The sequence below is a fragment of the Chelonia mydas genome, chromosome 17 (assembly GCF_015237465.2).
Source record: "Chelonia mydas isolate rCheMyd1 chromosome 17, rCheMyd1.pri.v2, whole genome shotgun sequence".
In the NCBI taxonomy this organism is placed as follows: Eukaryota; Metazoa; Chordata; order Testudines; family Cheloniidae; genus Chelonia; species Chelonia mydas.
The window spans coordinates 1,102,469-1,128,079 of record NC_051257.2 but is presented as its reverse complement, the minus strand read 5'-3'; the positions used below and the strand labels follow the sequence as shown (position 1 = coordinate 1,128,079).

Sequence of the window (25,611 nt, the reverse complement as noted above, 5' to 3'; positions counted from 1 at the left end):
CTATGAGATCCCACCCTGCAGCATTCACTCTGCCTCTGCACAGAAATAGGTCACACATGCCTTTTATTTTATACAAGCAGGGCTCATTTGTCTTGACTGGACTGGGTGAGGATCCAAGCAGCTGGAGCACCCACAATCCCAACCAGAGAGATGCAAACAGCTGCCCAAGGAGTGCTTAGAGGCAAACACAGTGTTACCATCACCCCAGAGCCAGCATTTACAATGACAGTATTTGTTACTATTGCTGGGCATGGCAGACACCCACGGGCTTGGATTTTAACAAGCTTGCCCTTTCGCTGTTGATGGTTCCTGGTTCCAGGGGTTGAGGTCGCTCAGCTTGGTCCCCACTGTGATGGTGGAATGGATTGACAAAGCAAGGGAGCGGCTAGTCTCTGTCCCTGCGGCACAGGCTGCATTAGCCCCCCCTCCACTGCCACGAAGTGGGGCTGGACAGAGCCCCCAGGCCTCCAGAGGTGCGGGGAGCTCAGAGATTCCAAGGCCCGAAGGGGCCATTGGGATCATGAAAGCTGACCCCCTGGATAGCACGGGCCAGAGAACTGCCCAAAATAATTCCGAGCGTGGAGCTGTTAGAAAAACATCAAGCCTTGAGTTAAAGATTGTCAGTGATGGAGACTCCCCTATGCCCCTTGGAGGGGACACAAGGCCTGGGTTGGTTGATCACAGGATAACTATGAGCTGTCAGCGTGACGCGGCTGTGAAAAGGCTAATGCAGACCTAGGATTTATCAGGTGAGGTATTTCCAGTAGAGACAGGGAAGGGTTATTGCCATTATACAAGGCACTGGTGAGACCTCTTCTGGAACACTGTGTGCAATTCTGGCCTCCCATAGTTAAGAAAGATGAATTCAAACTGGAAGAGGTGCAGCAAAGGGCTTCTAGCATGATTTGGGGAATGGAAAACCTACTTTGAGAGGAGACTCAAGGAGCTTGGCTTGTTTAGCCTAACCAAACAAAGGCTGAGGGGAGATACGACTGCTCTCTATAAGTACATCAGATGGATAAATACCAGGGAGGGAGAGGAGTTATCTAAGTTAAGTGCCAATGTGGACGCAAGAACACATGGATATAAACTGGCCATCAACAAATTTAGGCTTGAAATTAGACAAAGGTTTCTAACCATCAGCGTAGTAAAGTTCTGGAACAGCCTTCCAAGGGGAGTAGTGGGGGCAAAAACCCTAACTCGCTTCAAGTCTGAGCTTGATACGTTTATGGAGAGGGTGGTCTGATGGGACTGTTTACAATGGCATGTGGCCCATCTAGGAGTTCGAGTAGCAAATATCCCTAATGGCCAGAGATGGGACACTACATGGGGAGGGCTCCAAGTTACTACAGAGAATTCTTTCCCAGGTGTCTTGCTGACATGCTCATGTTCACCATACTTGAGGGTGGGAAGGAATTTTCACCCAGGTCAGGTTAGCAGAGACCTGGGGGTGGGGGGATTTCACCTTCCTCTGTAGCATGGGGCACTGGTCACTTGCTGGTTTGAACTAGAGTAAATGTTGGATTCTCTGTAACTTGAACTCTTTAAATCATGATTTGACAATGACAGTAACTCGGTCAGGGGTCTGTTACAGGAGTGGGTGGGTGAGGTTCTGTGGCCTGTGATGTGAGGTCAGACTAGATGATCATGATGGTCCCTTCTGGCCTTAAAGTCTGAGTCTAAGTTGTTCCAATGGTTAATTACTCTCACAATTAAAAATGTACACCTTATTTCCAGTATGGATTTGTCTCACTTCAACTTCCAATGATTGGATCGGGTTAGAACTTTCTCTGCCAGATTGAAGAGACCATTAATAAATATTTGTTCCCTATGTAGATACTTACAGACTGTGATCGCCTCTTAACCTTCTCTTTGTTAATCTCAATAGATTGACCTCTTTCAGTCTATCACTAAAAAGCAGGATTTCTAATCCTTTAATCATTCTTGTGGCTCTTCTCTAACCCCTCTCCAATCTATCAACATCCTTCTCGCATTGCGGGCATCAGAACTGGACACAGGATTCCAGTAGCAGTTACACCAGTGCCATACAGAGGTAAAATAACCTCTCTGATCTTACTTAAGGTTCCCCTGTTTATACATCCCAGGATTGCATTAGCTCCTTTAGTCTCAGCATCACAGTGGGAGCTCACGTTCAGCTGAGTATCCACCATGACCCCCACGACTCGCAAATCCTTTCGAGAGTCACTGCTCTTGGGATAGAGTCCCCCAGCCCATAAGGATGGCCCACAGTGTTTGTTCCCACATGTGTAAATTTACATTTAGCCTCATTAAAACACACAGTTTGCTTGCGCCCAGTTTACCAAGCCATCTAGATCATTCTGAATCAGTGACTTGTCGTCTTCGTTATTTACCACTCCCCCATGTGACTCTGGGGTTTCACCCAGACCAGTAAGGGGTTGTGTCTCTGCCTGCCCTGTAACCCCGGGTGCATCTGTGCTGTGCAGGTTTGACTCTGAGCCCTGACACCAGCAGCATGTTCACAGCACAGTGGCCTCGGTCATTCCTTGCAGGGCAACACCAACAGCCCTTCGTGTTCTGAGTCGTCCCAAAATGGCTCCATTGCAGCGTCTGGTCCCTCTCGCTGGACCCAACCGAAGTTAAATTTGCTGCCTCCAATGAGTCAAAGTGCACTCCAGCCTGAGGGTTCCGCTGAAGATCCACACTTCACTTCAGTGGCCAGCCCTGGGATGGCTTTGTAATAACACAAGGACAAAGTTATTAACAAAGAAGGTAGGTTTAAGAGAGAAGAATAGAAGACACAGGTTGGTTACAAGTAAAACACACTTTCTAGTGACTAAAACTGAATGTTAGCAATTTACAATCTTTGTCTAAGCAGATTTCTCACCACAGTGAATTCCCAGACACTGTAAGCCCCTTGGCTGAAGGATCCCCCTTTCTCAGATTGAGAGCTTTGGCCTCTTGTGTCCCCACCGTGATGGATGCCAAAATGGCTTAGTTTCTGCTTATATTTTTCCAAATCTATCATCTGTTTCAAGAGCAAGGAAGGCTTCCTGGGGGTGCAGGCTCCACCCCAATCATGACAGTTAATCAGTCTCTCTTCCCGCCCCCTCCTTTATCTTGATGGCTTTGTTTACCTTTTATGAAGATGTATTTTTAGTTGTCCTCTGAGGTTTTACCCGTCTCAATTCACATTGGAGACACAGGAAAATAGGTGAAACAACATTCCTTACTCTAGGACAGGCCAATGAGTCAGACCAATGATCCATCTAGCCCAGTAGCCTGTGTCTGACAGCGGCCAGTGCTAGATGCTTCAGATGGAAGGAGCAGAACAGGGCAATTTTGAGGGATCCATTCCCTGCTCTCCAGACCCAGCGCCTAGCGGTTTAGGGGCACACAGTTTAGGGGGTTGTGTCCCTGCCCATTTTGGCTAATGGCCATTAATAGACTGATCCTTCATGAACTTATCTAATTCTTATACTTTTGGCCTTCACAACATCCCCTGGCAACGAGTTCCACAGGTTGACTGTGCGTTGTGTGAAGAAGTACTTCCTTTTGTTTTAAACCTGCTGCCTGTTAATTTCATTGGGTGATCCTGGTTCTTGTGTTATGTAAAGGAGTAAATAACACATCCTTATTCACTTTCTCCACATCAGTCATGATTTTATACACCTCTATTCCCTCCCCCGTTAGTCGTCTCTTTTCTAAGATGAACATTCCTAGTCTTTTTAATCTCTCCTCATTTGGAAGTTGTTCCATACCCCTAGTGTGACGCAATAGGGAGTGGGGGAGTGTTGACCTGGGAATGTGGCAGGGGAGTTTCACTGGGGATGGGATACCTGAGAGCCTGTAACCTGAGCCAGGAGGGGGTGGAGGGAGGTAACACCTCTGCCTGGGACACTGGACAAAGGCTGCAGGGGAGAGCCTGCTGGCCCGGTTTTGTTTTCAGTTTGGTGCTGGGTGGTGGAACACAGGGAACCCCAGGGCTGCGGTCTAAGTTCCCTGTGCCCCAGAAGGACTTGACTGAGGGGTCCTGGTTGTACCCACAAGCTCTGTTTTAGACTGTGTTCCTGTTGTCCAATAAACCTTCCATTTTACTGGCTGGCTGAGAGTCACGGTGAATCCCAGGAAGAGGGGTGTAGGACCCGAACTCCTCCACACTCCGTGACACCTAGTCATTTGTGTTGCCCTGCTCTGTCCATTTGCCAATTAATGTAACTTGAGAGGGGGCAACCAGAACTGCATGGATTATTTACGGTGTGGGAGTACCATAGATTTATATAGTGGCATTGTGATATTTTGTTTTATTATCTATTCCTTTCCTAATGGTTTCTAACATTGTTCGCTTTTGTGTCTGCTGCTGCACCTTGACAAGATGTTTTCAGAGAACTATCCCCAATGAATCCAAGATCTTTCTTAAGTGGTAATAGGTAATTTAAACCCCATTTTATATGCATAGTTGGGACGAATTTTTCTAATGTGCATTACTTTGCATTTATCAACATTGAATTTCATCTGCCATTTTGTGGCCCAGTCACCCAGTTTAGTTAGATCCCTTTGTAACTCTTCACAGTCTGCTTTGGACTTAACAATCTTGAGTAGTTCAGTGTCATCTGCAAATGTTTCCAACTCACTGTTCACCCAGTTTTCCACATCACTTACAAATGTGCTGACAAGCCCTGGTCCCAGTGTAGATTCATGGGGATCCCATGATTTACCTTTTTCCATGGTGAAAACTAAGCATTTATTCCTACTCTTTCTTTCCTATTTTTGAACCAGTTACTGATCCATGAGAGGTCTTTCCCTCTTGTCCAATCACTGTTTAGTTTGCTTAAGAGCCTTTGGTGAGGGACCTTGTCAAAGGTTTTCTGAAAGTCCACATACATTATTACCTTTAGCAGCCAAATATTGTTTGATGAGATTACTAGTTAGTTTGACAGCATCTGTTTTCCATAAACCCATGATGATTTGCATTAATTACATTACCCTCATTTAATTCTTGATTAATCAAGTCCTGTATCACCGGCTCCATTATCTTTCCTGGGATCAGTGTTGGGCTGACAGGCCTATAATGACCCAGGTCATTCCTCTTGCCTTTTTTTAAAATTGGCACAATATTAGCTTGCTTCCAGTCTCCTGGAACTTCCCCAGTGCTCCAGGACTTACTGAGAACCAGCATTTAGTGGTCCAGGAAGCTCTTTAAAAATCTTGGTTGCAAGTTATCTGAGCCTGCCGATTTAAAAATGCCTAACTTCACTAGCTTCTGTTAACATCCTCCAGAGACACTAGTGGATTGGAATTATCACCATATGATGAGACTGTATAATCTGTCCTCCTTAAATACAGAATAGAAATATTTATTGAACCTTCTGCCTTTTCTGATTACTGATGATTCTACCATTTCCAGCTAGTAATGGACCAATACCATTGTCACGATTGCTTTTGTTCCTAATATATTTTTAAAACTCCTTCTTAATTCTGCTGGCTATAGATTTCTCTTGTGTCCATTTGCTTCCCTTATACATTTTCTACAATTCCCAACTTGTGACTTGTCCCTATCCACTCCCGCCTTTCTTTCATTTGTTACACATTTATTTTTTATAGCTGCCTTCCTTTCCCCTCTAAACAAAGTCAGTTTAACAAGTACATCCTTCTTCCTTGCTTGCATCTTTTTGGGCATCTAGTAAGGTGTTCTTAAATGTTTCCCAATTATCACTTACATTTTTCTGCTTAAATCATCCCTCCCAGCTTATTTGGCTCAATTGTTTTTGGCTTTGTGAAACTGGCCTTATTAAAGTAGCACATGTATCTATATTACTGGTCTAGACTTTATTTGGACTGCACATAAGTCATAATCACTTGTACCTAAGCTATCATTAATTTTTAGTTCTGTGGTCAGTTTCTCTATTAGACTTCATCTTAACCGATAAAGAATTCCCTGTATTGGCTGCAACACCTTTTGAGTTAGGAAATTGCCCAGTATGGGAGGAACAGTGTGGGATGAGGTGACCTCATTCTCCTGGGGAGCAGCTGTCTGCATGGGGGAGAAAATACACCCCCATGAGCACAGGGCCTGGGTCAGGCACCCACTGCTTCAGTCAAGAGCAGCAGTGCTCATGCCCTGTATAAACTCTGCTCTACCCTAAAACAGCCTGGCTAGTGCACCATGCAGGAATGTGAAGAGCATTAAAGAAACCAAGTGTAACGGCTTCTGCAGAAGTGATGGAGCAGGGTTTGGGATACAGAGGGCAGAGACACACCCAGGCTGCCCAGGTACACAGTGCAGGCATTTCACACGCAGCATCTCCACCCTAGGAATCTGCCTTGGGGCAGGAGGAAGGTCATTCTAATGCACACAGAACCCATTTATTTTGAACAAGGGACAGCAACTTCAGAGCTAGAAGACGAGGCAGCAATAAGCCCCCCACTCCCCCTGTGCCTTTCATGGATTTGAAACCTCCCACGGCTGCTGACTTTTCTGTTCCATGCCACAAGGTCCCCATTCAGTGCATCTGGTGATTCGTTTCAGATGCGGCCGGAGTAAGGAACATGGTGTGAGGAAACTGCAGTAGGCACAGGGACCCAATGGACCAAAGCCAAACACAGCTGTCGACAAATTAATAACCCACAGGGGAGGAAAAGTCCTGCAGGGTAAGGATCCCAGTCTAAGTGAAAGCCTCCTGACTACAGTCCTCCGAGCTCCCCTTCCATGGTCCGCACCATCACATACAGTTCAGCCAAGCCCACCACTGAGGCCACGATCACAGCCGACAGCACACGCTGGGGGGACAAGAAGAAATAAGGGAGGTTTAAGTGACGCTGCTGAAGCATTCCAATCAGCCTCCCGTTCTCAGTGGAAATGGCATTCCTGACCTTTCCGTCCAATCTGCTCTGAATGCGCCAAAGGAGGCTCAGGATGGAAAAAACAAACATGGAAACTGTGAAGTCCCAGCTCACACTCACCGCTGCCATTTCTGTGAAGATGTACTGGCTGCCCAGGTATGTGCAGGCAAATGCAGCCACCACTGTGACAATGAAGTTGAATATGGTGATGACCACGGCTTTCATGGACCTAACTGGGGATGGAAGGGAGGGAGGAGAGATGTCAGCAAAAGCATTTGCAGGAAAAAGCTGTTTGTCATTAGCATGCAACGTAAGAGGGCTTGGGGTAAGCTGCCAGTACCGTCCCTATTGTTAAGATAGAAAAATACTCAAGAATAAATACGCCTGGTACCTTTTGAAAAAACTTGTTTCTTTTGAAGAAGCAATTTCTATATAAAACACTAACAAATTCACCCTCTGCCTGCATTGCTGGGCCCGCAAACTGCAGCAGGGGGACAGCATGAGCCGGAGAGACGCAAGCTGGAAACAGAAAGTTTCACTGGGCAGGCTATCTAGGTCACAGCGGGCAGACATCTCTTCTTTAGGCACCATGGTCTCCCCTTCTGATCCAAACTCCCAACCCTGAGGCTTTTCAAAGTCCTTCAAACTCCGACATGCTGTATAATCGTCCTCCGTAGTTATTTAATGTATAAATAGGGACTGTCCCTTATTTCAAATTAAACCCATCTAGTGAAACACAGCCTGCTAGGCAGAGAGGGGTGGGGCTGTTCTGTCTTTGAGGATGAGTAGATGGCAATTGATTTAATTCTCACAGTTGGCTTTCTGCTTGCTGGGCATACACTGCCTGTTTCTTCCTGTGTTGATACAACTCACCTTGCCTTCCCAAGTCAGCCAGAGCCCCGTACCGGTTCAGTTCCTAAGAGGAGAAGAACAGGGTTATAAAAACCTTATTCCACCCTAGGTGTCAATTCTATAGTGGAGACAATTCCAGTAGAGCATCCTGCACTGCTTCCCCACTGAGACTAGAACTATATTTGATCAACAGGCTTGTGGGTAGCACCCTGATGGCTCAGGTTCCCTTGTTACAATACAGATTTGGCAGCCCTGTTTGAAGGGGAAGGCTTCCAGCACCTCTCTGTTTCTCCCTTCAGAGGCCTCGTGCTGCACTAATCCTCACTCCTGGTGAGGGACTTTGGAGCCAACAATGATACTCTTGGATAGGCCAGTCGGGGTCCTGGGAAAGCAATAGGAGATGCTCTGCTTTTGCCTCTGGGCTAGCAAACCAAAGAGCCTGGGACCGCAAATTCATCTCTGGGCAGTGCCACCAACGAGCTGTGCTAACATTTATGGTGGTTCCACAGGGTATGGTGGAGAACAGACTGTCCAGGTTTATTTTGATCTTGTATCTTCCCTGCCTTTCTTCAGACCTGGCAGTTGATGTTTCTTGTTATCCGCTTGTATTCCTCATTGGCTAGCTTAGCCTTTATCTTCTCCAGACGGGCCACCAGCTCTGGGTTCTAAAGACAATTAATAAACAAGAGAAACTGTAATGAGAACTGAGGTGCCATTAGTTTATTCTGTAAATTTTCTGGCCCATGAAAAACATCTAGTTTTAGTGTCCCTAGCTAAGAGATGGAAACAGTGTACCAACCATAGCTGTAACTAGCATTTATCCCATGCTTGTTACATACCCTTGGAGGTTTCTCTACTTCAGGGAGATAGATCTCGCTGCCTTCCAGTAGCTCATGGAGATACACAGGAGAACCTACAACACAAAGAGTTCCTATAAATGCTTTCAGTTCAGAAATGTAGGCAAAGCAGTGAAATGTAACATCCAGGTCATTCTCTGGATCTCTAGCTGTTAACATCAAGATTGCAACATGGAAATGTCTCCAAGACATTAGGGGTGGGTGTGTGTGTGTGAAACAGAGTTTAAAAACAACAGCTATTTTTAAACAAAACTGTTTTCATTAAGTTAATGAGAATATAAAATTCCTGACCATTCCAGGTAACAGCATCCGCTTAGTACATGAGTACTAGAGCAAAACTAGCCAGGCTAGGTTCACAGTTCCAGGGTGAATGAAAGGCAAGTAGCATTATAACTAGATTTCAAATTAGATTTGAGATCAGCTTGAGCAATGAAGGAGTTAACAAGGTAAGTGAGGAAATATTGTAAAGTGAGGGGTTTTATTTTGACTGTTTAACTTGAATTTTTACACTTCACTGTAATTTTCATTCAGCTAATTCTGAGAGAACACTTTTTGTGGATAAAATTAACTGTTGCTTTAAAGTACAACCTTTGTGGAGTCTATCATCTGAGATGGAGCCCTAAACAGTTTAGAGGAGTTAGAGATAAATACTATGCACTTGTCTAACACCTACCAGCTAAAGATTTCAATGCATTTTAAAAACAAAAACTTAGGCCACCTAATACCCTGTGAAGTTAGTATTATCCTCATTTTACAGATGAGGAAACTAAGGGATAGATATTAAGTGATTTGCCCAAAGTGGCAGAGCCATGAAAAAAGCCCAATTTGTGCCTTAAATTCTAAGGCCTGTGCCTTAATTATACAGCCATCCTTCCTGCAATAAGGAAAGAAACACATCAGAGGTATAGACATAATGAGGAGGCTGACATACAAAAAGGGGGCTCTGGAGGCAGAAGTCGGAGAGAAGTCAGCACCAATGCTGGCCACACTGTCTGAAGGGGCAGAGGTTGATGGTTCTAGACAAGAGAAGGGAGTTAGAGACAAAAAGATCCATTCGGGCAGGTGACTCAAAATCCATGGAGGTTTTTACAGACAAGAATGGAAGGCAACCTGGAACTGGGGCCTGAAGTAACAGGGAGCAATCTGAAGATAGTACAGTGGGGTCATGCTTCTCTGTACATGTAAGAAAGGGAGCAGCAGCAGTTTGCTGGAGAGCTAGGACTTGAGGCAACCACAGAGAAGCAAGGGATAACAGAGGTGATGGGAACCAGGAGAAGGATTTCAGCTGAGGCAGATCAAGGCTGTGCCACTCTCAGGAGATGAAAGACAGGGTCAGTTCTAGGGTTCCATTACTGGAGGGGGGAGTAGGTATTTTGGGAGCCCTGGATGTTATTTAAAAAACAAACAACCTTCCAGGAGTCCAGGGGCTAATTAAACCCCTAGAAAATCTTAGATTTTAAGAGTTTGCTAAGGCAAAATTTGGCTGCAGTGTCAGCATGTGGATTTATAATGCGTGGATGTATAATTAATAAGAAGGGTGAAGCTACCGATCTGCCGCTGCTTCGCAGTGGATAACTTTGTGCATGTTTTGGCCTTGCGGACAATAACTTGGGGCCCCCTAGAAGATCTTTGGGGGAAGTAAGGGTACCCCTCGTGGTCCCCGGCGCCGGCCCTGGCTGCGGGCTCCGCCAGGAGAGTTCAAGGCCGAGCCACAGCCCGGCGGACGCTCAGCCTCAGGCCCCGCCGGCGCCTCTCACCCGCCTGGCGCAGGGCGCCCTGCAGCTTCCGGAGCAGGCTGAAGGGGACGAGGGGGCCGCGCCCGGCGGCCTGGGCCCCCAAAGCGGCCTGCAGCTCCGCCCGCAGCTCGCGGGGAAGCCGCCCGAGCTCCCCGCTGGCGGAGGCCGCCGCCCGCACCAGCCGCTCCCCCGCCACTATGGAGGACGCCATCTTGGACAGGCCGGGGGGTCACATGATCGCCGGCCGGCTCCCCAGGCCGCCCCGCGCCGCGCGCACAGGGCGCTGGGAAGGCGGACGTCGCCGCCCAGGCGGGTTCCCCGCGCGCGCTGCATTGTGGGCCGGGGGTGGTGTCCGAGCGGGGCCCTGCCGTTGTCGCCGGCGGGCGGGATGTCGGGCGGCGCGGCGCGGCGCTACCTAGCAACGGCTCTGAGCAGGTGCCGGGCCCGGGCCCTGCCGCTCAGGGAGGCCCCGAGCCGCGGCCTCCGGGCGCTGTGTGCGGGGGGCCCCGGGGCCCTGCAGCCGCCCCCGCGCCGCCACCTCTCGTCCCGGTGAGGCCGGGGCCCAGGGGGTGAGGCCGGGGCCGGGGTCGGGGCCGGGGCCGGGGCCGGGAGGCTCCGCGGGCGCTGCCCCGCCCGGCCTGAGCTCGCTGTGGCGTTTTTCCGCAGGAACCGGGCGGAGGGCAAAGTGCTGGAGCCCGTGGGCGTGTTCGAGGTGCCGAAGCCGCACGGCAAATACGAGACGGGCCAGGTGGGTGTCCCCGAGCGACCGGCCCCGGCGCTACAGCGGGGGCGGGGACACGCTTCGGCCCCAGGGCCCCATCTGGGCACAGAAAGTGCTCGGGAAACTGCGGTGGGGCCAGAAACGAGGCGTTCAGGGAGTGGGGCGCGGGCTCCGGCTGGGGAGCAGGGGTTTGGGGGGGAGGAGGGTGCTTCAGGCTGGGAGTGAGGGGTTTGGAGGGCGGGAGGGGGATCAGGGCAGGGGGTTGGGGTGTAGGGAGGGGCTCGGGGTGCAGGCTCCCGGGCGGTGCTTACCTCAGACGGCTCCCGGAAGCAGCGGCATGACCCTTCTCCAGCTCCTACGCGGAGGCACAGCCAGGCAGCTCTGCGCGCTGCCCCATCCACATGCATCGCCCCCACAACTCCCCTTGAGGTATCAGAGGGGGGCCATGCTGCGGTTTCTGGGAGCTGCATGGAGCGGCCTCCGACCCTGCTCCCTAGCGGGAGCACCAGACCCCACTTCCCAGCTGGAGATCGAGGGCCAACTTAAAATGGCCGTAGTTTGTCCACTCCTGCTCTAGAAGGTGAAATGATTGTTAGCACCGGTTGTTTTGCTCTGCTCATTTCCCAAGTATCGTCTCCTTTCAGCAGCGAGGGAGAGAGTTATTGGAGGTCTGAAATAACTGCTAAACCTGTCATCTCTATGCTGAGGTCTCACAAATCTTTCTCCAGTCCTGACTGACCTCACTCCATCCAAGCCCACAGGTCTGCCTGTGTCTCCCACATCTCCTGGGTGTTTAGTTGTCAATTTAAACTTAATGTGGCCAAAGCTGCATTCCCAGTTCTCTCTCATCCCAAGCCTTCTCCATTCCCTCGTTCTTCATCACCACTCTCCTCTCTGTCACCAGATCCATAAAATGGAGCATGTCTTGGATTCTTTCTTCTGCCCTGCCCCATCAATCCAGGTTCTGTCCAAATCTTGCTACTTCTCCCTGCATAATAATAATAAAATGCTGCCTCTTTATTGGTGTGAGGTTGTTAGCCATTTCCTTTTTTTTTTTTTTTTTAATGGGTTTTAATCTCTTGGCTGTGATTTGCACAGGACTGAAGTTTATGATTCCCCCTTTCAGCTGTTTCTTCACAGTGTGTTTGGATACCGAGGAATAGTCCTGTTTCCTTGGCAAGCCAGGTTGTATGATCGGGATGTTACTTCTCCTGTTCCAGAAAAGTAAGGATTTACATTTGTTCATTTGCTCCCATGCTGCTGTTCTATTAAGTCTTTTACTGTTCTTCCTGCTCAGGGTCACTGAGGTTTTAGGAAAAAGTGAGGCAAAGCCTCAGTGACTTTTGTGTGAGCACCAAACTAGGAGAGATCGGCTCATAATAGTCTAAATTAATACCAAAATAGTTTCTCTTAAGTTAAAAGATGAGAGGAAGGTTTCAGGGAATGGTGTGTGTGCTTTAGAAAACAAATGGGTGTGGAATTGCATGTTAAGGAAAGAAACTCCTGTGGGTTTAGGTGTAGGTTCCTGTGTAGGTTCCTAGTGATTTGAACTGGTTGGCCTTGGCTCCAGATTTGGCAAGCTAGGTTCAGTTCAGCCTTCTCAGCGATGGAGCCTCATTGTCTTTCACCTTCCACTCCATGCAGCTAATGAACCCTGCAAATGATTCTTGTGGGACATGGATAGGACTGAGGAGTGAACACATTGAAAATAAGGGTGGAGTGAAAGTAATAACCCACATGGGAAGCCTGACTGAATAGTGAGACACGTCTCCATCTCTGTCTCTGTAAATGGGGGCTATCACGCCACTGATGTGGATTTTTTTTTTGCATCTCGCATCATTTATTGCTGTATGTGTGCGTGGTGTGAATCTTGTGTTGACTGAAATGGAGCGATTGGAGATCCTGAAGTGTATTCAGAACCTCGTTTTCCTTTAAGAAAGAACTTGTTGCTGGTAGCAACTGTTTGTACTTTATCCACACTATCAGAGATGCAACTTGATGTATGACAAAACTTCCCCCCACTCTCTGTGTCAACTTGCTGCTGGTGGGTGTAATCATATTAGTAGGGTGTAGGCTAATGAATGGAACTCTTGTGCTCAGAATTTGTCTCTGTTTAGGAGTGAGAGTGCAGCAGGTCATGGATCGAAAGAAGTCAAAGGCAAAACTCATACCTACTACCAGGTGCTAATAGATGCTCGGGATTGCCCACATATAGTAAGTGTCTGATAAGCTTGTTCTTGACACCCAAAGATCTCTCTCTTCTGTTAACTCCTTAGAGGCAGACAGCAGCTGTAATGGAAGACTGGGAGGGCGCGGTTAATGTTCCTCCTCTATGGTGGGAATGTTTGGAACAGGGGTGACTGAGTGACTGGTTCTGTTTTACCAGGTCATCATTCTGCTAAGAAAGATCATCAGAAATGTTTAACCATTACTCTTCTGAGTAGGTCCAATTTCTTCTGCCTAGGTTAACTTCTTGCCCATGCTGGAGTATGGGTTCTGTGATGTTTGTATAACACAGGTTAGGTAAAGGCAATAGGTAGCAACAAAATCTTCTTTTTAGTTGGTGTTTGAATTGTGATTTCCTCTAGGAGATGAAAACAAGAGAAATGTTTGTTCTGAGCTGAACTGGTTAAATAAAATAAATGTACAGCCTTGAGAGAAGAAGAATAAAACGGCTGTCCGCACACAGTGTTGTCCATTCGAAGTGCTAAATCCCCCTTATTTTCAGTCGCAGAGGTCACAGACGGAAGCAGTGACGTTCTTGGCGAATCATGACGACAGTCGAGCCCTCTATGCCATACCAGGTGAGTAAATAGCTGCTCTTAAGCTTTCTGGAGAGTGCAGATTCTCATGAGATCTGGCTAGAAGGACCGTGAGAGGTACCATGGCTAGCATAGTCTAGTAACAGCAGTACTAGATCTACCCCTGGAATGTCTTGTCCTAGGTGCAGTTTGTCGGCCTCTTGGAGACCAGTAGCGTGACTGACATGCACAGCACTGTTCTCCAGATATGTGGAAGAGGTGTGTTCAACTGGAGTCAGTGGCTAGGCGAGTGAGGGAACCTTGACTGTTGCTCACATACTTTGAGCTGTTGACCCCAAAGCCCACTTTCTCTACTTAGCAGTAGATGTACTCAGATCCTACACCCTGCATTCCTTTCTCCTCCTTTAGTTCTAGGGCTGCTGGATCTCTGTTTCTCCTTCTGTTGTGTTCTCTACCTGAAGTCCGGGTGCGATAGTATGATCACTTCTGCAGCCACTAGTGGCTCAAGAAGAGAATTGGCTTTATGTGGGGAGAAGTATGTATCCCTTTTGAAGAAGGTGGTAAAGCACGACTTGAAGAATTATTGCCAGGGAGTGTCCTGTAGGTTGAGGATAGTTTTGCTAGTTTAGATTTCCTCTGCCAGGCCCTCTTTCTTTACTGCTCATTAGTGTAATTTATTGCCCTGCTGAGATGCCTCCTGTGAATCTCCCTTTGCTGATGGCATTTAATGGCTGATGTGGGCTTCTTCTCTAGGTCTAGACTATGTAAGCCATGAAGACATCCTTCCCTACAGCTCCACTGATCAGGTGCCAATTCAGCATGAGCTCTTTGAGAGGTTTCTTATGTACGACCAGACAAAAGGTAACTGCATGCCCCTCGAGCCTTGCCCTAGAGAGAGCCTCTACGGAGCCATGTGCTGCTATAAGGCACCTTCATAAGGAAAGACAGACATCTGCAGCTCATTGTTTTAGGTGCAGTGCATTGCCCATGCTGCGGTGAGTGAGAGGCTTTGTTCTGGCAGAAACATCCTTAGACAGACCTCTGTAACCATGTAAAAGCTGCTGCTCTGTCTGAGAGGCTGGAGTTCAGAAGCTTATCTGTAGCCACTTTGATAAACTGTCCTCTCTTTCCACTCCCTACAGTTCCACCTTTTGTAGCGAGGGACACGCTGTGTGCGTGGCAGGAAAAGAATCATCCCTGGTTAGAGCTGTCTGATGTGCACCGAGAAACCACCGAGAATATCCGAGTCACCGTCATCCCCTTCTACATGGGCATGAGGGTAGGTCTGGGTCTTACCTAGCGTGGCCACCATTGTAACTCTCTCCAACCCATTTAAAACGCCCCCATCCTTTCCATGTCCTGCTGCAGCATCTTGCTTTCATCCTGCAACCTGGCTTCTTGTTCTAGTTGCATCCTCACTTATCATTATTCCCAGTGGCCGTGAACATGGAAACATGAGACCGAATGGTTATGGGGAACATCCCCGTCTAGGCTCTGCTAGTTGTTCGTTGAGTTCTGTGAAATGCCTTGGGCTGTTCTGGGAGAGGTGCTACTAAAGGGCAGGTGAGAATTTTCACAAATGCCTGTATCGTTAACACTCCCTGCTATTAGTAATAGATTTAAATTGCACTGGCGTGCCGCAGTGAGTTACACTTACAGTCTTCCCCCTGGGGTTTGACACTCAGCCCAGGTCTACACTGGGTGGGGAATCGATGTAAGGTACACAACTTCAGCTACCAGAATAGCGTAGCTGAAGTTGGCGTACCTAGATCGACTTACCGTGGCGTCTTCACGGTGGTGAGTCGACTGCCGCCGCTCCCCCGTCGACTCTGCTTGCACCTCTTGCGGCGCTGGAGTTCCGGCGTCGACGGAAGAGCGCTCGGGGATCGATTTATTTATTATTTATTTATTTATAGACTAGACGCGATAAATCGACCCCGATATCCAGTGGTAGCGTAGACCTACCCTCAGACTACTTTGCCTTCTCCCTGGGGCTGAGGAGAGTTCCCTGATTAAAGCTTTCTGGATTCAGCTGACACCCTGTACTTCCTAAAGTTGATTAGGACCTGGCTGCTCGGGGTTCAGGAAGCACAATAACGAAGTTTGTGTATTAGCCAGCTGTCTCCTCGGGTGGAGAGCTGGGTATTTACACATATAGGTCAGTTTCAAAATAAACAGTGCCTCTAGGACCAGTAGGATTGTAAGGCAGCCTTGGACCACAACACGGGCAGGCCCTGATGAAAGCTAAGCTTCTGGAGAGCCGAACTGGTATGTATCCCACCTGCTAACCAACAGCATGTGGATTGGGCATCCTCTAACAGCACAGAGGGTATAATGAACGTGGGTACCCACAACTGGTCAGTTCTCCAGTCACTGGTGGATCCCTGGAGCTCTTCTGTCTGAGTTACATAGATGCTCAGGCCAGTTCTACCCTGGGAATGAGGGACTAGCTCATGGGTGAATTTGGAGAGCGCCTCAGTCTGTGCTGCCCTGTGTCAGTCTGGCACTGCCAAGTCAGAGTGCTGGTGCTGAGCTGAAGGGCATCAATTAAACTAGTTTATTTCTCTTGACAGGAAGCCCAGAATTCCCATGTCTATTGGGTAAGTGCCTTGTGCTTCTGTAAACAGCCTAAGGAGGGCGTTTCTGCGTTTGCTGTGGGGTGCTGGAAGCCCCACCATGGCTATGGTCAGATTTATCATGATGGGTTCTGAGGGAGGGTGGCTCTTTGCTTGTGGCATCAGCAAGTGGACCTGATACCTGGCCTATTGGCAGCTGGCTCCAGCTCCTCATGACTTGTCTCTCACCTCTCTAGTGGCGTTACTGTATCCGCTTGGAGAACCTTGACAATGAGGTGGTACAACTGCGAGAACGGCACTGGAGGATATTTAGTTTGTCTGGCACCCTGGAAACTGTCCGGGGCCGAGGAGTTGTGGGAAGGGTAAGTATTGCCTGATATCTGTCCTCAGACATAGCCTCCATTTGGGGCACTCGCCCTGGGTCGATTGATCAGTATGTGGCTTAATGGGCACTTCCAGTAAGTGTGCGTGGTGAAAGAGTCATGTGTACAGTTCCTTGCAGATTGTCTGTTACTCCTGAGGGAATTCTGCACCGAAAAATTCTGCAAATTTTATTTGTCAATAAATAAATAAAGCTCCAGCATGGCAGTGGGGAGCACAAGCCACTGGCTGCATTGAAGTGGGAGATCACCCTGAAGCCCACACCTCTAGTTCCAGCATCTATGCCTCACTCCCACATTCCCCTGCCCTATTCCACCCCCCCTTCTATCCCCACTACCTCTTCCCCTAACCCCCCGCCCCGCCTTACCCAGCCCCACCGTGAGCACTCACTGTTGCACAGAAGGGGAGCACGACCGGCACTAGGACCCAGGAGGTGGTGTTCAGCTGCAGAGTCAGCAGAGCTGCAGCCTCCTTCAGCTGGGCAGCTCTGCGCTTGCAGAAATGGGGCCGGGGGGAGGGCAGGGGCATGTAACCCTGTGTGCCCCCCATGCCCCGCCTCTCTTTGGGGGCAGTTCTGCCCAAAACTGCACCGATGGTGGTTCCCCCTCCCCCCATGGCCTCTCTTTGGTTCCCTGCTGTTTTCCACCTGCCAGAGGCGGTGGGGGCTTTATGCAGGCGCGCAGTCCTGCGGAATTGCCCCAGGAGCACTCTGTGCGGGAAGGAGCACAGCAGAAAGTGCAAGTCTGGTCAGCAGAGGGATGTTCTAGTTCACTCAGTCTTCCAATCATCTGACTGTGGGGGGGAACTGAAATACCGTGTCATGCTGGTGCTACTTATTAAGTGTAGCCTTTATTATGGGGTGGTGATGGCAAGAAGTGGAAGAGGAACAATTGCTAAGCAGCATTTTGAAGCCTGAGGAGCTCTGTTGATTTTGTTGCAAAGCAAATCTGCTAATGGAGGGCTGTGGAGAAATCTATGGGGATCTGTCTGATACAGTGGGGTCTCTGTGTGTCCTCAGGAGCCAGTCTTATCCAAAGAGCAGCCAGCATTTCAGTACAGCAGCCATGTCTCACTGCAGGCATCCAGTGGTCACATGTGGTAAGAAACCTTCACTATTGTGGTAATGCAGAGTTCCCAGTTGGAGATTAGGACCCCCCGAGACAGTCTGTGTCCCAGAGAGCTCACAGTCTGGGGTTCTGACAGGAATTAACAGCTGGGCGGTGTGGACAAGGCAACTAAAGGTGGGTGCACATGTGCGTAAACTAGGCTGTAGTGATAGTCCCATATTGACTCCAGGAACCGCTGCTGCTCATGAGCCTTGGCAGAGGCTCCAAACTGGTTCCTCCTTCTCCTCAAGTTCCTCCCTTGCGAAGGAGCTGGGCCCTTTCCAGATTATCTTCTTATATGCTCCACTCCCCAGCATGTTCCCTCTTGAGTACCAGAGGCAGGTTTGTATTGGCCACACAGCTCTTGTGCCCTCGGGCCTTCACTAGCATTTTCTCCAGTGGGTTCTGCTAAAGGAAGTGCAGTGACTTTCTCCCAGAGTCTGAAATTCAGTGCCCAAAGGCCTGACACTCGGGATTGTTCCCGGTTTATGCAGTCCCATGTACTGCAGTAGCATTGAAAGCTAACCACTCCTTCATTAAATCCCTAAGTGTGCACTTGTGATGTGGATGCTCAATGCCCTGTCAGGAGAGGTGTCACACGACACCTCTCTTCCCCACCTTTGAGCATACCTTTCTCAGAAGCTGGGGGCTGCTTTGCAAACACTTTTATCTGAGCTGGAATATGTACTACAGCAGATCTGCCCCTTCAGGGTGAGCTCTTGCTAACTCAGGCTTTCACCTTGCATGGTTGGGTGTTCCTGACTAGTTGAATGCCAGCTCCTCTGGGCGTAGAATGCAGCTCATTGTAGTGCTCTCCCTTCCCAAACAGTCTGAAAGGAAAGACGGGCTCCAGAGCTAGAAAGTCATTCCAGTAAAGGGGAGAGGAAGGGGCTGGAATCCCCAAATCGCCAGTCCACATGGCTTCCTTTCTAGTAGATGGTCTTCTCGGGTGATGAAGAATCCAACTCGGAACTATTGTTTTACTTCTCAAGACGCCTCCCTGTTAGGTCACATCCTGCATTACACAAGGCAGTTTGCTTTCTTGAGACAGTGGGAGACCTGCTGGGGAGTTGATTTGTCTAACCTGTGTACGGAAATGTGTGTTCAATGCTTAATCTTCCCCTTGTGAAATCGTGAAGCAGAAACTTCAGCTTCCAAACTACCTGTGATTGGCCTTTAAGGACTGATCCCAGGTTGCTGAGCCATCGGGGCTTCTGCTGGTAAATAAGAATGTGAATTTGTCCTATTTGCAAACTAAACTCAGATGGCCTAACCTAGCCTATCTCTGGCCTGGACTGAGGAAAGCATTATCCGAGCTATCTGGGGGTGGCCTTCGGCCTCTTTCCCCTCTACCTCCCCGTGGGGTGCCTTGTATTACAGCATGGTCTGCTCTGTGCTGGGCTAACCGCTTTGTCATAAGTGAGTCACATGGCCCGGAGATGCTTTCCTGTCGGTGGGAGGATCCTGCAAAGGCAGGCCCCGGCAACAGCAGAGTGCAGAAGGGTTGATCCCTTTTCCCCCGGAGCTGCCATTCCATTGCTGTAAGAGGGCATGGTGATGCATTGGTCTCAGTCTGGTCTCTGACTTTGTTTTGCAGGGGTACTTTTCGGTTTGAGAGGCCTGATGGCTCCCACTTTGATGTTCGAATCCCTCCCTTCTCATTGGAAAGCAATAAAGATGAGAAGACGCCTCCCTCTGGCCTTCACTGGTAGAGCAGTCTAAGCACGGTACCCCAGGAGAAGAGTCGTGCATTGCAGACCTCTGCTTCCCACCCTACTGCAGCCAGGGATATGGAACTTTTCAATATTTTAAACCATTTTGTTTTAACCATTGCTAAAGGGGTGTTTTTGAACTTTAACACTGACTCTTTCAGGCTATTTGCAAGCATCATAAGCTGTATTAGTGGATCCTTTCTTCCCCCTGGTGCTGGCTGGTGCCCAAGCTTGGGGGGTTTAGAACTGTGCTGCTGTGGAAGATGGGCCCACTCAGCCGGGCTGGGCCCTTTCCAAATGTGTTTGAATTCTCTGGGATGTGAGGTTTCTCTTTAATAAACTGGCCCTTCTAGTTGTAGCCCATCTTCCTTTGTACACCAAGGCATTCAGTCTCACGGCCAGCTTGCCCCAGTCTGTGCAAAGCTCCATCAGCCCAAACCTCTGCGCCTGAGGAGGTGTGAGCTGGCTGTGCCATGTCAGTAAGGTGCTGCCACCCCTGGAATGCAAATGCTTCACTGGGTTTAGCAAACGCCTGCTGGAGAAGCTTGTTAGCCAGTGTGTGGAGTGCACCATTTGGAGCAGTGTTGCTTGCCAGGCTCTGCCCTGAATTGCTGCCAATGGGTGCTAACCAAATGGGTGCAAAGGGTGAACAGCATTAAGCCCTAAATCCAGCTGTTTCTGGGTGGGGATAATGATCAGGGAAGGTCCGTGCACAGGGAAATCAGAGCAGTAGTTTTCAGACACTGCTGAGACCTGGAGTGCCGAGTTGCAGTCAGATAACAAGAAGTCTTCCGTCCTTGCACCCTTGCCAATGGGAAACCTGCATGAGCAGAAAGTGTGTATGTAGCCCCCCTTCTCTCCCCCCCCCCCCCCCACATCAGGTGATCGTTTGAGTTCGGCCATGCCCCCAAACATTCCCTCTCCTCTGCTGTCCCTTTCTCTGGAGTCTGAAGAGCAGTGCTGCTGCTGGTCAGGTCCTTAGCTATTTCCTGTCATTTGCAATTGTATAAATAACCTTCCTAGATGGAATAAGAGTGACTCGCTCAGCATCTGCAGATGAATAGGTACGTGTGCGGGGGATAGACAGAAACAAACACAATTTAAATAGCAGTGGTTACCTGGCATCGATCCCTTCATCTCATTTCCCTGGCACTGAATGTGGAACCTGCAACCTGTGTGGTGCTTAGAGAGTTAAAAGATTAAAGCTGGTGGGGTTGTCTTTGCTATGGGTATAACTGATAAGGGGATTGCTCTGGGTGTCGACTGTTCCCACATGTCAGTGTGGGCGTGGGAAGCTGGCTTCATCCTTATCCCTATTGCTAAATTCGGCTGGGAGGGAGCAAGGGCCTGAGTGTTGGGAACAGCCTTTCTGCAGTACACACAGCTTACGGTGCTGAGAGCCTTGCTCTTTGATGTAACTGCCCAGTCTAGAGATGAGTAGCAGCTGCCCTGCTTTGGCCTTGGGTTGCTGACTTCTACGTGGCAGGCAGGCAGGTTGTTCCTGCTGATGTTTCCAGGCACATCTCTTATGAGCCTGTGTTTCTGGGTGCCAGTGCACCTGACATCGTCAATAAGGGATACAGGGATTGTCTCCTTGAGTAGGGATGTGGTGCTAGAGGCAAACTGGCATTGTCAGATGCTGGGTGTAGCAGGCCCTTGCTGCTAATCCACTTGGGCTGGTGGCTCCAGGTGTGTGCTTGCCAGGTGCTGTGCCGCAAGGACAGTCAGTAGCTGGGTCCCCTTAGGCCCAGCAGTGCGTGAGCATTCCTGGCTGGATGATCGCTGACCGTAACCAGTGTGATCAGCGCACTCAGGAATGAATCCGTTTGGGGGAAAGCAGCCCATAGAAGCTGGGAATGTGTCTAGTTAAGCTGCCCAAGGACATAGCTGATCGAGGGAGGGAGCATCAGAGCCATTCCTCTTCTGCAGTGACTGGCGCTGCTTCTTGGATCTAATGCTAAAAGACAGGCATGATTGGCAGGGATACAAGTTGGGGATGGGGGAATAGTCTCCTACCTGTGTTGGTTTCTTGTTGGCTTATTCCAGTGAGACGACGTAGGCAAAACATGACCGAGTCTGGAAAGTTGCTGCTTGTATGGCTTTCCCACAGGCTGGCTTTACTTTGTCATGTACCTAGCTGTACACAACACTGATCAATAAAGTGTTGCAGTAACTGATGTGAGCTGTGGCTCTGATTTTCCCAGATGTGCCCTTGGGCCCCAGCCTTTCCCCCTCCCCATTTCACTCTGATTCCTTCAGCAAGGTGGGCCCTAAAAACCACAAATTTGTCAGTACCCTTGGTGCGGCAAGTACTTACAGGGGCTCTACTTGGTAAGCTGGGAATTCCTTGGGAGGCTGCTGCTGTGTCTGACTCCAGATCAAATTTGTTCCATTTACAAGTGCAATGATTTCTTTCTAACTGCCAGCTCTGAACGATCCACCTGGAATCTGAAAGACCAGCTGGGTCTCCATCTTGTGTGCCAGCACCAGCAGTAAAGGTTCTTCCAGCCAACTCTGTCCTCAGGGGATACCTGTTGCCTTAGGTTGGAATCACTAAATTGGGTTAGATGTGGGGTCCATCTAGCCCAACGTCCTGCCTCTGACACTAGCCAGCACCAACTGCTTCAAAGTAAGATGCAAAAAATCCTGCAGAAGGCTATTATGGAATAACATGTCCCTCCAGGGGCAGTTTTCCTGACCCCTACTAGAGAGTGAAAGAGGAGGGTTTATGGCCATCTTACAAAAGGGGCATCCTGCCTATGAAACCATGGCTGTGCTCATTATCTAGGTGAATGTCTCATTCTTCTTTGAATCCCACTAAGCAACTGGCCTCTACGAAATCTTGTAGTAATGCGACCCATGAGTTAACTATTCCTTCAGAGACTTTCAGTTTTGCAAGCAATGTTGTTGATACACAGGCAGGACTGGAATCTGCTCTGAGAGCTGCACTGGCACCATGAACTAGCAGGAGTGATAATCAGTTAACACTTTGTCACTAGGATGAATTGCCCTGGCCCTGATGCACCCCAGAGAGCTGCTGAGGATTGAAGAGCCATTTTCACAAGTAGACACCCACTTTTCTAAGCTCAGCAGTACTTTAAAGATGCTGTGGCTAGGTCCTTCGCTGCGAGACAAAGGAAATGTCTGCTTCTGAGATGGAATGCACGTTTGAAAGGCAGAGAAGAAAATGCCCTTTTCTGTGGCATCGCCAAATCCTTAGTTTCTGAATTAGAGGGACAAGCTGCCAGCCACTGACGAAGAGCTGGGCTTGGGTCACAAATGAGACTCCTGCCCATTCAAGCCGATGCTCTACAGGCAGAGGCTACAGAAGCTGAACCCAACAAATCAGAGAGCCCAGCCCCACTTCAGTCCAATGGCTGAATTTCCTCACAGCAGCAGTGCTGTTGCCAGGTGACCAAAGTACTGTGAAACCACAGACCTCCTGCTTCTCACCATGATGAAAGCAAGCTGGTGAAATGCCTGTGGGTAGCTGGGTGTAAGGATAAGCACACCCCCCCAAGGAGAGAGCACCCAAATCCCCTGGGCCAGTCACAGAAGGGGCAGCTGAGTCACTGCATTCCAATGTAGTTCATATCTGGAATAGGCTGCCTCTTCTATTCAGCTGTAAGGCCAGTATATCCCCGTTTGGTGAGAGGGTTAGAGACAGGTGCTATGGGATTTAAGGCTCCTCTCTTTGAAATGCTCCCAGGGGCTAATCTGGCTGGGCTGTAGGGATTGTTGTCTGGAGGTGGGGAATGGTCAACTCCCCTCCCTACCACAAAGGTCTCTGTCTTCCCCATTTCTTCTGAGGAGGGGCTCCTGGGCAGCATCAGGACTCGGTTACCTGAGCATCACTCCTGTCACCAGGCTCCTTTGCCCAGCTTTGCGCTGTGCAGTTACAGCTGATGGAAGAAAACACATTTCAGTCTGTGGCCGTGTCTATATTTAAAGAGCAGAGGTGGTCATTACTGTGCGGCCCCTCCCTTCAGATGTGCTGATATGGGATGTGGCTTGTTTTTTCTCTTGTATCCTCTAATAAACAATAGAGCGAATGACTTCCCAAGAGCCCTTGCCCATGCTACCCCCATCAGGGAGGGAGGGTCCCTACCGCGTGGTCTGAGTGTTCCATTCCCCTTGGGGCAATGTTGCCTCCGCAGGACTCCCTGCACTGGGTGTGAGACCCCTATCCAGGAGCTGGCAGGGGAGTTATTCTTTCTATTGGGGTTTCTCTGCTTTTGTCTTTGGACAGGCAGTTCTGAGACCCTCTCCAGCAACTTGCAGTGTGTGGGGACCAGGATTTGCTGGCCAAGCCAGGGAAGAGGTAGCTGTCAGGCTCATTTTCATCCAGTCAGAAGTTAGGATTGTCAGGGGTGTTGCAGGTTGTCATGTCCCCCCCCCCGCCTCATGTGCTGTTTCCTGCCCTGGCTTCCCCCTTGTGAGATTGGACTCTGAGCAGTTCCATGCCTGGTGTCTGTTCCAAGGTGATAAGTGTGTTCCCGTGAGGAACTGTCTCTCCCTCCAGCTTCAGAAAACTCTCCCTGTCTGCTCCCTGCCATATGAGTGGCCAAATCTCTCTGCTTTTTCCTCTGTGCACCTGTCTTCAGCTCCTTGTTTGCTTTAGGGATGAGGAGTGGTCTCTGGAAATAATGACACTTGTTTGAGGTCCACAGAATCTAGAGGCAGCTGCTTGGCGTTCCCACTAAATGACTCATCTGTCCTGTTTCGAACACAGAGCCTTGGCCTGGGCTAAGAGAATAAAATCCAAGGGGAGGTAAAACATGGGAATCTCTGCGGGATGGTTGTGTTTCTGAGTAATGCCTGGGTATAGAGACGAGGGCATGCACTTCTGAAGTGAAAGAGGAAAGTAATGTCATATAGGGAAGGTAGAGGAGGGGGGCACTGAATCATGGCTGCCAGGCTCCCATGCACAGCTGTGGCTAAGAACCAGAGACTCTTCAGAGCCATCAGAGGAAAGTTTCCTGTCACAGATGCAGCAGGCATATGGTGCTTTCCTTGTATTCCCCTGCGGCTGGCACTTGGACTGGAACTATCCAGGCTGTTGCTGCCCATGTGAATCCTGGAGCTCCCTTGCAGGCCAGATCACCATGGCTTAGAGGTGGATATTGATCACCCCAGGGCCTGTTGGGAAGGGGCTTCATCTCTGGGCGGATGGCAGCGCAACTATCCTTCTGACTCCTCTTGTGTATTTCCCCTGCCCCCGCACTAGAGTGAGGGAGCCAAACAACTTACCGTCAGCCACAGATGGTGCCTAACACCAGTAGAGATGGACACTGCCCATCTCCACTCCTTCCCTGCCTCACCACGCTCCTCCGTCCCTCCCAGGCTCACGCCCTGGGCCCGGAGCAAGGGGGGCTCCGTAGGGGTGATGCGGGCACGGTCAGATGTTTGCATCCACGCCTGTGTATTTGTGCCTGGGCTGCATAAGCTAGGGGGGCGGGATAGCTCAGTGGTTTGAGCACTGGCCTGCTAAACCCAGGGTTGTGAGTTCAATGCTGGAGGGGGCCGTTTAGGGATCTGGGGCAAAAATTGGACTCGATGAGCTCCTGAGGGCCCTGCCAGCCCCGCGATTCCGTGACACCTGGCCCAGGGCGGAGGCGGAGGGAGTGACGGATCTCCCGGGGAGGGGGCCCGAGGAAACCTCTCTCCCCGGTTTGGAGCGGGGGAGAGGCGCCAGGCGTGTCCCCTTGCGCGGCGCTGCGTGATCAGCCCTGGGGCTCGGCTCCACGCGGACAATGGCTGGAGCCGCCGCCGCCGCCCGGCCAGGCTCCGCCCCGGCCAGGCGCCCTCAGGCCTCTGCTGCCGGGCGGCTCCGAGCGCGCCGCTGCCCGGCCGGGGTTCGCTGGGGGCGGGGCGGGGCTCGCTGCGCGTCTGTCTCCGGCCCAGCGGCTCCGGGCCCTGGGCGAGCGCGCGAGCCCCGCAACGAGCTCAGAGCCCCGCGGCCTCTGCCCTGCGCGAGCCTGCCGCAGCGTCACTACGGGCCGGGCGGGGCCGGGCCGCGGGCTCCCGCGAGCGAGCGAGCTCCCTGGGCCACTCCCAGCATCCTCCGCGGGCAGCGGACCGGAAGT

General features: G+C 50.1%; 2 protein-coding genes and 1 long non-coding RNA gene across 3 annotated transcripts; 1 reads left to right on the top strand and 2 right to left on the bottom strand.

The window, feature by feature from the left end:
- Positions 1–6,323: 6,323 nt before the first annotated feature.
- On the bottom strand, positions 6,324–10,524 carry TMEM199 (transmembrane protein 199). The gene is made up of 6 exons (XM_037880701.2): positions 10,289–10,524; positions 8,514–8,587; positions 8,250–8,339; positions 7,696–7,738; positions 6,943–7,055; positions 6,324–6,759 (listed from the first exon to the last, which is right to left on the bottom strand). Exons 1-6 carry the CDS (start codon positions 10,476–10,478, stop codon positions 6,664–6,666), a joined length of 606 nt encoding a protein of 201 aa, XP_037736629.1. The 5' UTR covers positions 10,479–10,524; the 3' UTR covers positions 6,324–6,663.
- Positions 10,525–10,592: 68 nt separating this feature from the next.
- POLDIP2 (DNA polymerase delta interacting protein 2) lies at positions 10,593–19,883 on the top strand. Its single transcript, XM_037880697.2, has 11 exons — positions 10,593–10,816; positions 10,934–11,015; positions 12,115–12,212; positions 13,106–13,202; positions 13,717–13,792; positions 14,504–14,611; positions 14,893–15,029; positions 16,324–16,350; positions 16,563–16,688; positions 17,726–17,805; positions 19,411–19,883. The coding sequence occupies exons 1-11, from the start codon at positions 10,656–10,658 to the stop codon at positions 19,523–19,525; spliced, it is 1,107 nt and encodes a 368-aa protein (XP_037736625.1). The 5' UTR covers positions 10,593–10,655; the 3' UTR covers positions 19,526–19,883.
- LOC122463172 lies at positions 19,673–25,593 on the bottom strand. Its single transcript, XR_006286271.1, has 2 exons — positions 23,370–25,593; positions 19,673–21,795 (listed from the first exon to the last, which is right to left on the bottom strand). It is a non-coding gene; the product is annotated as an uncharacterized LOC122463172 (long non-coding RNA).
- Between the last annotated feature and the right edge of the window lie 18 nt (positions 25,594–25,611).

Excerpts from the sequence above, each read along its gene's own strand:
- TMEM199 (XM_037880701.2), bottom strand. The coding sequence starts at position 10,478 with ATGGCGTCCTCCATAGTGGCGGGGGAGCGGCTGGTGCGGGCGGCGGCC. Across the intron at positions 8,588-10,288 it reads GGGCGCCCTGCGCCAGGCGG|GTTCTCCTGTGTATCTCCAT; the intron begins GTGAGAGGCGCC and ends TTTGTGTTGTAG. Across the intron at positions 6,760-6,942 it reads TCTTCACAGAAATGGCAGCG|CGTGTGCTGTCGGCTGTGAT; the intron begins GTGAGTGTGAGC and ends TTGTCCCCCCAG.
- POLDIP2 (XM_037880697.2), top strand. The coding sequence starts at position 10,656 with ATGTCGGGCGGCGCGGCGCGGCGCTACCTAGCAACGGCTCTGAGCAGG. Across the intron at positions 16,351-16,562 it reads AGAATTCCCATGTCTATTGG|TGGCGTTACTGTATCCGCTT; the intron begins GTAAGTGCCTTG and ends TCACCTCTCTAG. Across the intron at positions 17,806-19,410 it reads GCATCCAGTGGTCACATGTG|GGGTACTTTTCGGTTTGAGA; the intron begins GTAAGAAACCTT and ends TTTGTTTTGCAG.